We start from the raw sequence: 14,086 nt of genomic DNA on the forward strand, positions 1-14,086 counted from the left end.
GGATACAGTACTCTAAAGAGAAAAGGAAACAAAGTCTGTTCTAGCTAGTGCACATCAAATTAGAAAGGCGTACCCAACTACTTAATAATCAAATGTTTAATTCACAAATTTGAGTTTTATGTATAATTAGAGATCTGAGATCAAACACTTGTATAAACATTTATATTCAATATCCTTGTTATTTTTTCTATCATTTACATATATTTCTACATCCTATTTCTCTATTTTGGGAGGTTTCTCCTACCAAACACTTGACTGGAAAAATATGCTCAACATATCTCAGTCTTACTGTATCTCTCGTTTCAATTTTGTCTATCCTTATTTTTGTTTGTAGGTTTGTAGGACATACAGACATGTTTGTGATATCCCCCTTACATATATGGTGTATGGTCATTATTAAAGTTCAATTTATTGTACCTCAATATTAATTTTGTCAAAATACTCACAATGGTGTTCATGAAAACAAATTAATCATTTAACATGTCTACTTGGATATTATCAACATTTATGGGTTTTCATGTGTCGATGCCAGTCTGAATTTCGAGCAAACTTCTTACAGCAAACACCACACTCGTATTTCTTGTCGACATGGATCTTGAAATGAGAGTGCAAACCATTCCGTCCTGCAAACCTCATCCCACATTCTGAGCAGACGTGTCTCCTCTCTTCAGAATGTAGTTTGGCATGGTCTTCCAGCAATCGCTCCAAATCAAAGCTCTGATGGCAAATATCACAGCGAAACTGTTTGAGGTCGGTGTGGGTTCGCAGATGGCGCTGCACATCGCTCTTGCGTGTGAATTTCTTAGAGCACACCCTGCAACCATACTGTCTTTTTTCATGTGTCCGAGAATGTGAATAAAGCCCGCTTGATTGGGCAAATCTCATGCCACATACTTTACAAACATACTCTTTAGAAGCAGAATGTAGTCTTTCGTGGTCCCGTAGGTGAGCGAAATCCCCAAATTTTCTACCACAGGTGGAACAGGCATAGGGTTGCTCCCCTGTGTGCGAGCGGATGTGGCGTCGGAGATCATCCTTTCGGACAAACTCTTTTGTACATATTTCACATTTGAAAGCTCCGGACATGTTACCTGGGTTCTTTCTTTCCTTTTCAAGGTTGTTCTCTATAAATGGCTCCAACTCCTCATTGGAAAACTTCAAAGGTTGAATCATAAGGGTGCCAATGACAGAGTTTGTGATTGACTGGGGGGATGGCGCATAGGGCAAATTTGGCTGCACGGAGCCAGTTTTTGATGGCTCCACATGGATTGAATTTAACTGAATTTTATACTTGGGAGGTCTTCCTATTTTTTGACCTGCCCTTGGAACGGTGGAAGAATTACTGGATTCCGAGGTGTATTCTGTTTTTACTCTCACCTTTGCCTTGTTGTTGCCAATATGCAATGAAGCGCTTTCTTTGGAACCTTGAGGCTTATTTTTAGACCCTTTGGGTCTTCCTCGTCCCTTTTTTCCTCGCTTAGAAACTACATCACATTTTTTTGCTTTCTTGGGCATTGGAAATTTAACTGCACCATTACTCTCACATGTTTCCTCTGCCTTTTCTTGATCTGTAGCGCAATCATCATCACTGTCAATTCCTATAATCTCTGCCCCATGTACAACTCGGAAATGGGATCTGAGGAACAAGGTACCCGTAAACGTTTCATCGCAGAGGTCACACGTCAATATCTTTCTCTTTCGTGGGACTTCAGGCAAGATAGAAAAACCAACGTCATCACAATTACTCTCCACAAGATTGGGAGTGCCTAGCATGACAGCACCTGACTTATGTTTATGTGAATGAATTTGGGTATCATGTACAATAGATTGGCAAGATTGAGATGTGTTACCAGTCTTTTCAAAAACCTGATCAGCCGATGAAGTTCCATGATTGGCATCGTCTTCAAAAGATGTTGCTTGGCAAGAAGCAGCGTTTGAGTGGTCTTTAGGGCTGGGGGATCCCTGTTTCTTCTCATGTGTCTCACTGGGTATCAGGCAAGGTGGAGACTCGCTGCAAAGGGCCATGAAACCTACATCAAAGATAAAACATTGCATTACAGAACTAAGAATCGATACTCAGTCATAGAACTAAATTACTCAACTGCTTTCTGGAATAGTAACAACTACAAGGCTCTGTTGGCAAAGCTTAAAGGCAATCGAGGCTCCATCATATTTGGGATATGTCATGATATTTTTGGGTATCTAGGAATGCTCCAGCTTATGAGGTAATCCATCATTATTGATTTTAATATGTTCAAAATGCATGTTTCTGATTATCTAATCCCAATTCTAATAACAAGTAGTATACCATTGGTGTACCATTAATTCTCAACTAATGGAGACAAAGTATTTAGATGTTACCAATTACATTAAAGATTACCTGAGAATCATACAAGTAGAAACCCCTACATATATGTAATACCTTGAATCAGTGAAAATATAAATGAAATAAGATACTTTAGAGTTGACAGTGATCAATTTTCCAATACACTTCAGATATGGGACACACAATTATGAAATTGTTTAGTCTTGCCAACATACAGAACTGGTTGCTTTAAGCCCTTTTTTCCCTTGACTTTGTGTTGAATCGTAAAATCCAATCCAATCCTGATTATAACACCCTCCCAACCCCCTCCTCTTAAGATAAACTATGTACCTGTGACACCTGTCTCCATCCCTTCGTCATCAAGGATGGTCTTCTGGGGCGTCTGTTGCTTCCTGATCTTTCTTGGAATGGGAAACTCTACATCATCTAAGTCAGCTTTAGCTTTGCTAGCAGAGGGCAGATGGTCCGAGTCAGCTCTACATGTATCTTCAGCGTCAGAGGGCTGATGATCTGAGCCAGTGATGTCCTTGGACTTAAAGATAACCTTGAGTTCTGGTTAAAAAAAAAAAAAATGAATTTTCACAAAATCAAACGAAACTTACACTGAATATTCAAGATTACAAATAAATGTCATGGGCCAAACAATTTTGGAAGAAAATGTATACTGGCTGAGTAATGAGCATAGAAAGATAAGGAAATCAAGGTAAGCTAGCCCTGACACCATTTGTGAAGTCTCATATACATCTTTCTGTGTATGTACAGTGCTGTATACTTTACCGAGACTGGGCCAAATTTATTATGATTTTGATGACTCCAGAACCTTGCAGTGCACATCAATACTTACATGCTACATGATCAACTTTTCTGATCCATTCCACACCTTTCTTTCACAATGCAATCGCATGACCAGAACTCACCTTTATCTTTAAGGGGTAGGCCAGAGTTGTCACGTGAAGAGAAGCTGGATTGTAGTGAACGCTGTGAGCTGGTTTCATAGCTGGTGCTGACATCAATGGAAGTCACTGGCTGGTTCATTGCATCGACAGATAAGTCCTCAACAAGGAAGAGTGGGGCAAAGTCCATTATATCTGCTACGGGTTCAGGAGATGATTCTTGCTTGATCCTCCGGTCGAGGGGAAGAGTCATACTCTCCTCTTCCATACCACAGGAAGTCTCATGCTGTAAATCAATACTTCTGTTAAAATGTTGAGTCCTCTCGTTTTCGGCACCAACAACAGCATCGAGGACTGTACTGGTTTGTAGACTTGACACCGAATGGACCATGACTTCGGCCTGCTCCTGTGAGCCACCGTGGATCTGTTCTAGGTGAAATCGGAGGTACATTGCTTGGGTGAAGGCCCTGTAACAGAGAGGGCATTGATGGGGCTTATTGCCTGTGTGGATGCGTTCGTGGGTCTCCAATCTGTGCTGGCTGTAGAACGGGTGGTGACAGAATCTACAGGAGAACAGGCGAGCCCTCTGCGGCATCGCCTTTCAGATGTAATTATTGTTTGGAGATTTACGAGAAATGGCTCACAACAAGGATCCTCATTGGAATATTGTCCTGTAAAACATAAAGGAAAATATAGATAAAAAATTATTGACAAGAAGGCCTGAAATATTCTAAATAACAGAGCTCTGATTAATCAAAATGACAACATGTAATCAAATATAACAGCCCTACCCAGCTTTAAAAAGTACATTACATGACCTGCTTTGTTAAATGTTGATTGTAGAAGAGAAATAAATCAATTTGAACCACTGGTTACCCCCTCCCTCCATAAAAATAAAAATCTTATAGAAATTTCAACAAAAAAAACAAAAAAAATAGGCACAGATAATGCTCATCAACCATACCTATATTTACAATGAGCTTACAATCATTAAAGATAAAGTTGAGTTCTGGTCTTGCGATTGCATTGTGAAAGAAACGGTGTGGAATCGACCAGAAAAGGTTGTTCATCTAGCATATATAAGAATTTGTGTGTATTGCAAGGTTCTGGAATCAACAAAATGATAAGAAATTTGGCCCAGTCTTGGTAAAGTTACAAACACTGTAAACAGAAAGATGGGACTACACGAACACGTGGCGTAAAAATCCTACCCTGGATTTTTACGATGTTACACGACATATTTAGAATATGAAGGCATTTGAAGAGCCATGCTTTTCAGAGAACATGTCTTATCTGATGTTCTTCCACACTTGCATAATAAGAATGATAACGCTCGCAAATTATTTTTCACCTCTTCCCAGAACTCAACCTTCTCTTTAAAGTTGGCCGCTCAGCATACATGAATGCATGAAATGGAATATTTGTTTATCCATAATTATTCCCAAATCCTCTTAGGTTTAGAGAAATGATATGATGACCAGAGAAATTCAAATACTGAAGAAGTGAAGTCATCAGGATGGTAATCAGTCATTTCAGAAGAATAGAAATCAGTGAAAAAAATACACGGGGGCTCTGAGCGAATTAACCCTCAAAATGCCCAAAAGAGATCCTGAAAGTCATAAAAGAGCCCCAAAAATCTGCTTAGAGTTCAATGCAAAACAAATTAAAGAATGTTATTTTCATGCAAGCAAGCCTTATTCCCATCATGAATGCTTATTTTCATCCATCACTATCACTGTCATTCAATTTACCATCTTGAGGTGCATTTACACTCCAACCAAAAATCATTAATTTTTCTCACATTCCTGTGTGTTTCGCCGGCAGTTTCATAGCAAAGCAACTACCTAACTGTGTTAAAGGTAAAGACCAGTTATGGTCATGCCATTGCATTGTGAAAGAAACGTTGTGGAATCGATCAGAAAAGGTTGATCATCTAGCATCTAGCATCTGCAAGGTTCTGGAATCATCAAAATGATAAGAAATTTGGCCCATTCTTCGTAAAGTTACAAGCACTATACACAGAAAGATGTACATGTATATGGGACTACCCTATATCTCTCACAGACCATGAGAGAAACAAATTTACCAAATATATGAATTAGTAGGCGGTTTCCCAGCAAATTTTTTATCATCATGTATTAGTCAAAACATATTCTTTCACATGATTGGTTATGAGAGCTTCCAATTAATTTTTTGAAATTGGGGCATTTCCAATAATGGTCTTTACCTTTAGTATTTAATAACCGATCATGTTCGACAGCAATGATAAACAAGCAATGTAATCGGGCATAGAGATTTCCCTTCATTTTGACAAAAACGTCATTTAAATTAGAAAAAGGCAAAACGTAACTGCTGAATGCGGTTGACCAAATCGCCTAAATGCTGAAATATCTGCAAAACGATGGAAATTTTCAAAAACGAAACTTGTAAGTTCCATTTGTTAATTATTTTGTCATCAACATTGTCATTGATTCATTATTCCATTAGAGGTCTAAACTGTTTTTTAATTTAATTCAAACCATTGCGTTGGAGAGTAGCTAGGCTATCATAAAGTTAGCGTGGATGTGTCCAAACTCAAACAGACATTTTGCTGACCCACCAATACACACACATAGGAGCATCACTATCCTGGCTGTGTAGTAAAAGCTGTGCTTTTGATTCTCAACATTTCAAACACCACTGTACAAAACTCAACTAATTTCACTCAAAATCGGTACTTTAGTGACAATTGATACCACCTAAATAGCAGTAAAATACATTTTTTTAAACTTACTGATGTTTAATAAAAAGAATAATTTAAAAATTCAAATTGTAGATCAAGTCTAGTGTCAAACTTTGCTTACAGCTGCATCGACATGATTGTGTAGAGTCTATGCAATATTGTGTGGTGTGTGTATTTGTGTACGGGTCTAAAAATACCTTCCTAACAGTAACAGCAAGCATGCAGTGCTAGCCTAGAGGTCAATACGCATTAGCATCGACTCTCTATGCCTTGCTGGAGTGCCAATACAGACTAGAGGTCTACTACTACTGTACTAGATCTACACTTCTAGTTCTACGACGATACTCAGCTCAGCAGGATCCATAAGTCAGAATGTAGTGCTACATAGAGGCCTACGTGAACATACTGCAATAGAATGTCGCCCAACTTTATACACAGCCAGGTGAGTAACGCTGCTATGTTTTACGCGTGACGCAACGCCAACCACAGATCTAACTTTTCCATTAAGTTATCCTTATCTTCATTCTAGTCTACATCAAAAATATGAACAAGTGGGACCAAGGAAATATATCGAGACAGATATAGACTCTACCCACGATAACACAATATTACTCAAGAAATCCTCACCAGCGCCTTTACACAACTCTTAACAACTCTAATTGGAAATCATATTTTAGCTCAAGTTTATAAATGCATCAAAAATAAAGAACATCTGTCAATTTGTACCTTCCTTTTGATGTATCTATTGTCGTATTCTTCAACTCGAGTTCAAGAGTTCAACCAATGCCAATTCATTACAAATCTGCCGCCATCTGTTGTCAGATGGTTCTCCAGCGCATGCTAGATGCTAGTACATCCATGCATGCATGTTTCATGCTTTATTTGATGTAAATAGCAAAAGTTAATTTGTATTATTTAGATGTGAATGAAAAATCATATTCTATATAATAATATTAACATGCAGATTATTTTATGTATTGATTTTGTTATTGTTTGTGAAAAGCAATGGAGAAAATGAAATATCATTGGAGAGAAAGAAAGGAAAAAAAAATTGTCAAATGTGGTCTAGCGCTATCTTTTGTTTAAAACATTATAGGAATATCTTCAACACTCATTGCCATTGGTCTTTTCTGTTACAATATTTTAAAGTCGCAAACCGATGCAACTTTTAAGTTCTCAAAAGTTTAGTTTAGTTATTGCGTAGTATATTGTATGTAATGTTTATACCGTGTATACATGAATTACATAGGTTCACATTTAGTTTTTATTTAGAATAAACTTGTGATCAAATGAGTTTGTATTTCATATTCATCTGAGTTGTCCCGGGAGTTGTCCATAATGCATCCCATGAAAAAAAAAAAAGAGATTACATGGACAAAATATGAGGCAAATAGTTTTTTAAAATATTTTTTTTTAATGCCTTTTTATGTTCATGCCTTCCATATTTAGCATGTTTCATGCTTTATTTGATGTAAATAGTAAAAGTTCTGTATTATTTAGCTGTGAATGTAAAACCATATTCTATATAATAATATTAATTAAAATGCAGATTATTTTATGTATTGATTTTGTTATTGTTTGTTATTATAATTTTTGTTATTGTTTGTGAAAAGCAATGGAGAAAATAAAATATCATTGAAAAAAAAAAAACAAACATCCGCGACAGATTGATTGATTGATTGATTTTTATTCGACAAGCTTCCAACTAGGGGCGTAAATCCGGGGGGGGGGTGCATCCCCCCCCCCCTCTTAGGGAGGGGGAGGGGGATGGCCTGTACAAATATCCCCCCCCCCCCCTGAGATTAGAAAAAAAAAGGAAGAAGAAGAAGACAAAAAAATGTGATTGTTTCAATTTCAGCATAATGCATGAGAAATGAGTTATTTTTGTATGTATGTATAACTGTATAGCCTACACGTATTATGTCACGATCATTAAGAGTAGTTGCGCGACGTGCGCAAACAAGCACTTCATAAACTTCAGAATAATTTTTCGTTATATTTGCAAGGCATGATAGCCCAGACGTAAAGTGCAATCATATACAGTAGATGCCCGGCTTACCACCCCCCCTCCCCTTGCAATGGTTTGAAGATTATTTGTGTAAACGATCACAGTTTATACAATATAAAGACAAAATGTCTTTGAAATTGAATATAACATGTGGTGTCCCTCAAGGCTCCGTTCTTGGACCAAACATTATTTTTTACTATATATATATATATATATATATATATATATATATATATATATATATATATAAATGACTTACCTAACTCCACAAACTTTTTCAATTTCAGATTATTTGCTGATGACTCAAATCTTTTTCATACTTTTAATCCTAGACAAAAAGAAATTGATTTAGAAATTGTAAGTGAAAATTTAATGAAGGTGCAGGAATGGTGTAATGCAAATGAAGTCACAATTAACCTACAGAAAACAAACTATATGATTATGAAATCCAAAGGTAGATCAATAGACAAAAAAGTATCTGTGAGTATATCAAGATCAGATATTAAAGAGGTATCTGTTGCATCATTTGTAGGAATTGAAATTGATTGTCATCTTTCATGGAAAGAACAAATTCAGACAATAAACAAATTAAGAAAGAAAGTAGGTATTCTGTTTAAACTTAGACATTTTGTTCCAAAGAATATTCTTGTGTTATTATATAAGGCTTTTATACAGCCTCACCTCTCTTATGGAGTAGAAGTATGGGGAGCACTTACAAAAGTAATCTAGATTGTATATATTTAAGTAAAAAAATGGCAATGAGAGCAATTACATTCAGTCCACTTAGGACAGACTCCAAAGCTCCTTTTCAAAGTCTAAACATTTTAAATATTTTTCAACTTCATGAACTTCTTGTATCAACATTTATGAACGATTTGGTAAAAAGTTTTTTACCACACTCTTTAGTGGATTATTGTCAGATGATACAGCACAGATATGCAACTAGGAGAAAAGAAAGTGGCTTACTCTATCAACCAAAATGTTAGACAACGCAAGGGCAATTTTGTTTTTCATTTGTAGGAACAAAGCTGTGGAATGATCTCCCAGATGAAATTAGATTAAAAACATCGAGGTTATCTTTTCGGAGACTTCTTTCCACCTACCTTCTATGTAAATGACGTGGGCTCAATCCCATCCCCCTTCGTTTTTTTCCTTTTATATTACTTGTCTTCCTTTTATACATGTATGCACTTCCTTGTTAACGATTATAGCGGCCTTAAGCTTTTACAGGATTTGTGCATGTACGTACATGTGTATGATTATTTTTATTAAGACATCCTTTTCATTTTTATGAACACATTGATGATTTTTATTTCTGCAAAGATTTGTTTTCTTTCATTATAATGCTTTAACGCTTAAGCTTTTTTATTTTTATTTTTTCATTTTAGTAAAGAAAAAAAGTTACATGATAATGTATTATTTTGTTGTATATATGTAAATACAAAACAAACAAGTTTTACATTCATATGTAAAAACAAATTAACAGAAACAAATCTTGCCAAAGAATGGAACTAGGCTCGACTAGCACTTGTGCTAACTTCTAGTTCCCATTAACAACTTCACCTAAACATAGTAATATACATATTTACGTATATATCTTTTGTACATTTAATAGTATGCAGATGTATGTCTAAAAAATATCGTTTTAAAACCATTACTGTTCAATCGACATTACTCTTATGTTATGTATACATGTATCAGTATTATTTTTTGCATTGTATGATTGTTCATATGTACTGTCATTATTGTGATGTGTTGTTGTTAATAAATTCAAATTCAAATTCAAATTCAAATTCAGAAGACAATAGTGGTGTCTTTGTTTGGTTTGAGTACTCCTTCTCCTTTCCATCTGGTTTCGCTTAGTCCAACTATGTTTAATTTCATACTCTTTAGTTCCTTTATCAGTAGTTCCAGTTTTCCTAGCTGGTTCATTGTTCTCACATTCCAGGTGCCTAAACGTACGTAGTACTTGCTTCTTCTTGCATAGGTTAACAACAGACGGGGTTGACGTCCTGCCATCAGATGATATCCTTTCCGAGGCGGAGTTTGGGGTACCACCGTCATGGGCATATCTTGCCGCTGTCGCCTCCTCTTCCCCAGTAGCATTACGGGTGGGCACCCTGGGGGTCTCAACTTCCACCTGAAAAGGCTCGTTTCTCTTATTCAATCTGTGCATCATGTGGTATTCTCGGGAAGATTTACGACAGTGGGTTCCCGTTACCTTCTGCCTCACCCTGGTCTGTTCGTCCCCATTGAAATCAATGGGTTAACAACCCCCACCACGAGAAGGTAGACCAGGATGCTTGCCTAGTCTCACACGTGGTTGACCCCTCACTTAGCATGCTATTTCTACATGCATGAAGCTACCAGGGCCAGTCTCCTCCTTGTATGGTCCATCACCAACAACAGTGATAAGAGACACAGGCTTATAGGGGCCATAAAGGAAACATAAATAAATTGAAATTGAAAAAGACTAGCGGCCTATACTTGTGGGAGGCTAACTGCAGTCTCCGCCTCTCCCCTTCTCCTTTAAGATAATTTTAAAAAGGAATAGGAAAAATGGAAAAGAGACAATCTAAAGCAAAACAAAAGAAGGAAGATTAAGAGAAGGGCCTCCATCCTAAGCCTTTCACCGTCAGGGGCAGGGGTGGCGCCAGGTTATTTTGTTAGAGGGCGGCGAATAAGCACACCAGCGCCATCGTCGAGCTGGCGCGACGCAGGGGTTGTTGAAGTGGAAGTTTTGAAGTCAGGAAGTTGAAGATTTGTTTAAAGTTCAGCTAACAAGAACGAGCTTAAATGTAGACTGGCTTACCTTTAGAGATGGGAAATGCTAATCACAGCATCACAAACATGCACTACTTTTGATTTTCTTCTGTCAAAAGGAACTCCAATTTACGGGGATGTTTCCGGGCAAATGCGTCAATCACTTTGTTTATATTCATATTATGAATATCTCTGTTTAAATCAGAAATGAAGGCAGACAGACGTTCCTTTCCTTTTCCTTCTCATTTTCCTCTTCCTCCTTCTCTTCCTCTTCCTTCTTTTTGAAAATGATAGGGTGCCCCCCTGACCCCCTCTTGTGGTACCGCCCCTTGTCAAGAGACATATATGTCTCATGTTATTCCCCCTCTCTCTCTCTGTCTTTCTCTCTTTCTCTCCCCTCTCTCTCTCTTCCTCTCCCCCCCCTCTCTCTCTCTTCCTCTCCCCCTCTCTCTCTCTCTATCGTTCTCTCTCTCTATCGTTCTCTCTCTCTCTCTTTCTCTCCCCTCTCTCTCTCTCTCTCTATCCTCTCTGTCTTTCTCTTTCTTTCTCTCTTTCTCCGCCCTCTCTCTCTCTCCCTCTCTCTCTCTCTCTCTCTCTCTCTCTCTCTCTCTCTCTCTCTCATCAGTCTTTCAGTTCCAGAACAATATTAGAAAGGATCGAGACAAAATAGTTTCGCACTCTTCGTACTGAAAAGAAACATCAACGTTTTCTTGTATACTCTCCCATTCTCTACGGAAGTCGGGAGAAATATAATATTGTCGTTTACCATTTAAAATGGGTGAGCCATTCTCATTCCGATATGAAGGCAGAGTTCATAAAGAATGAAACTCTTGTAGTACATGCGTTGTTTAATGTAAACTCAAAGTTTGTTCATATGAGAGAAAGTGGTGCTAAGGTAGTGACTTCAATGCAAGATGTACTTAAAGATAATCTGAAAATTTGAGTGAAAACGGACCATAATGCTAAAAATTTGGAAAAACTGATCTGATAGATTCCTCAACTCTCCCAACTATATTATTACAATTTATTTACATTTTAGGTGAATGTAAATCGTCACAAAGCAATAAATCAGCTCTAAATACCATTCCAGACATTTAAGTGTTCATACATTTTTGATAGCCTGTTTTTTGTTTGTTTTTCATGGAAAACGTTTGGGAAAATTCAAAAATGGTTGGGAGAATTTACTGTTAATCACTGTTAGAGGGTGTTGCATAGTGACGCCTTCAAAGAAAACCATAGATATCTTTCAGTGGTTTAAGATTTTTTTTTCCAGGATTTTTTGCATGTTAGAGGATTAGTACAGTAAAAGGAATATAATAGATTACATTTTATGCAAAAATTTAGCAATTTTTCATCAACCTTTAACAATGTTACGGAGTCACTTTAATGCATTTTTACCGAACATTCGTTTTTACGTAAGTCCATGCGCGCGCAATAATTATTTGGTAGAGGGCTAGGTTGTTTTATTGGATCAAGTTGACACGGGATGTGACGTCACGATCATGTCAAGAAAATCTACGAAAAGGCATTACGTAGATCATGTAAGGTTGGTTTTGTTACATTTAAGAGGTACATTTTTCATAAACGTATCTTTCTCAACATTCAGACCCCATGTTTTCTTTTAACCAATTTCTCTCTCTCTCTCTCTCTCTCTCAACATCAACCTTATCCGATCGGGATCAACTCCCTGCTAATCACTTGCTATCTCAAATTACAGTCACCAAACAGAATTTATCTCGAAAGTTATAATAAGCTATGTATTTGTTATTATAAACCATTATATAAATATATATTTATTCTTGTACATCAAAATAGCGTAGCGAGTTCTCCCATTTTGAAACAATATACATCTATAAGCATAAAGGCATAAAGGCATAATCCAATGTAAGTGATTAAAATTATTGATACCAAAGATTAATACGTAATTACTATATACACAATAAAAGTTTAATATGCATATCAAATTAATGCATTTTGGCTAAAAGGTTATACGTCAAAAATATCTAATGCTTGAGATATATGATGTGAATATTATTTCCTAAACTCCTGAATCATCTTTTTGTTATTTTTTCTTTTTCTTTTTTTCTTTTATCGTTCTCTTTTTCTTCCTCGTCGTCTCCTCGGTCCTATCATTCAACTATTGTTTTCGTTCTCTTCCTCCTCTTCTTCTTCTTTTTCCTTCTTCTTGTCCTCCTTCTCCTCCCCTGCCTCCTTTCTCTTCTTCTTCTTCTTCTTCTTCTTCTTCTTCTTCTTCTTCTTCATCTTCTTCTTCTTCTTCTTCTTCTTCTTCTTCTTCTTCTTCTTCATCTTTTTCTTTTTCTTCTTCTTCTTCTTCTTCTTCTTCTTCTTCTTCTTCTTCTTCTTCCTTCCTTCCACCTCCTCCCTCTCCCTCTCTGATCATCACATTTCTTCTTATCCTGTATTATCTAAAGTATATACATCTTGCTTTATATTTAAAATATATATGTTCCTGTTACCAAGGACTCCAGTATCCTTTTTTTAATATTTGTATAATAGTTATTTATTATTAGTTCATTGTTCTGGTTAGTTGAGCAGAGACAGATTGTTACAAGATACAACTTCAATAGATTGTTATACATGTACTTATTTTAATCTTACAGTTACAAGTACAGCTTAGAGTTAGATTGTTATGCTGTTACCAACCTTACAGATGCAGGTTACATGTTACTCTTAGAGTTTAGATTGTTTGTACGTAGTATAGTTTAGTTATACTCTTTGTAAGATTCTTATCCTGTATTATCTAAAGTATATACATCTTGCTTTATATTTAAAATATATATGTTCCTGTTACCAAGGACTCCAGTATCCTTTTTTTAATATTTGTATAATAGTTATTTATTATTAGTTCATTGTTCTGGTTAGTTGAGCAGAGACAGATTGTTACAAGATACAACTTCAATAGATTGTTATACATGTACTTATTTTAATCTTACAGTTACAAGTACAGCTTAGAGTTAGATTGTTATGCTGTTACCAACCTTACAGATGCAGGTTACATGTTACTCTTAGAGTTTAGATTGTTTGTACGTAGTATAGTTTAGTTATACTCTTTGTAAGATTTGTTGTTATTATACTCATCATGTTTATACTCCCTGTATATCTATGTAACATGTTATATGGACCTCTGCCTTGTGTAGATGAGTCTGAAATAAAGTTCTGAATTGAATTGATATAGTTCAGAAATAAAGCAATGGTATTTACAGCGGAGGAAGTCATACATACACAGTTAAAATTTTAGTGAACATGTTGTTTAAAAGTTTAAACAACTTTGGATTAACGGGTGACCTGATCTAAGAGCTGTTTAAAATGTTAAGCAACTCGAGTTGTTTAAAGTTTAAACACTTTGAGGCTGT

The 14,086-nt window shown here is 36.3% G+C and overlaps 1 protein-coding gene across 1 annotated transcript; it reads right to left on the reverse strand.

Moving 5' to 3' along the window:
* Window positions 1-334: 334 nt before the first annotated feature.
* Window positions 335-6,753, reverse strand: LOC100888482. The gene is made up of 4 exons (XM_011669096.2): window positions 6,668-6,753; window positions 3,244-3,890; window positions 2,657-2,878; window positions 335-2,030 (listed from the first exon to the last, which is right to left on the reverse strand). Exons 2-4 carry the CDS (start codon window positions 3,812-3,814, stop codon window positions 499-501), a joined length of 2,325 nt encoding a protein of 774 aa, XP_011667398.2. The 5' UTR covers window positions 3,815-3,890; window positions 6,668-6,753; the 3' UTR covers window positions 335-498.
* Between the last annotated feature and the right edge of the window lie 7,333 nt (window positions 6,754-14,086).

The sequence above is a fragment of the Strongylocentrotus purpuratus genome, unplaced genomic scaffold (assembly GCF_000002235.5).
Source record: "Strongylocentrotus purpuratus isolate Spur 01 unplaced genomic scaffold, Spur_5.0 spur5_scaffold_1, whole genome shotgun sequence".
Taxonomy (NCBI): Eukaryota; Metazoa; Echinodermata; class Echinoidea; order Camarodonta; family Strongylocentrotidae; genus Strongylocentrotus; species Strongylocentrotus purpuratus.

Coding starts and splice junctions, on each gene's coding strand:
- LOC100888482 (XM_011669096.2), bottom strand. CDS start 3,814: ATGCCGCAGAGGGCTCGCCTGTTCTCCTGTAGATTCTGTCACCACCCG. Junction 2,879..3,243: donor CCTACCCCTTAAAGATAAAG/GTGAGTTCTGGT, acceptor TTTTTTAACCAG/AACTCAAGGTTATCTTTAAG. Junction 2,031..2,656: donor GATGGAGACAGGTGTCACAG/GTACATAGTTTA, acceptor TCTTTGATGTAG/GTTTCATGGCCCTTTGCAGC.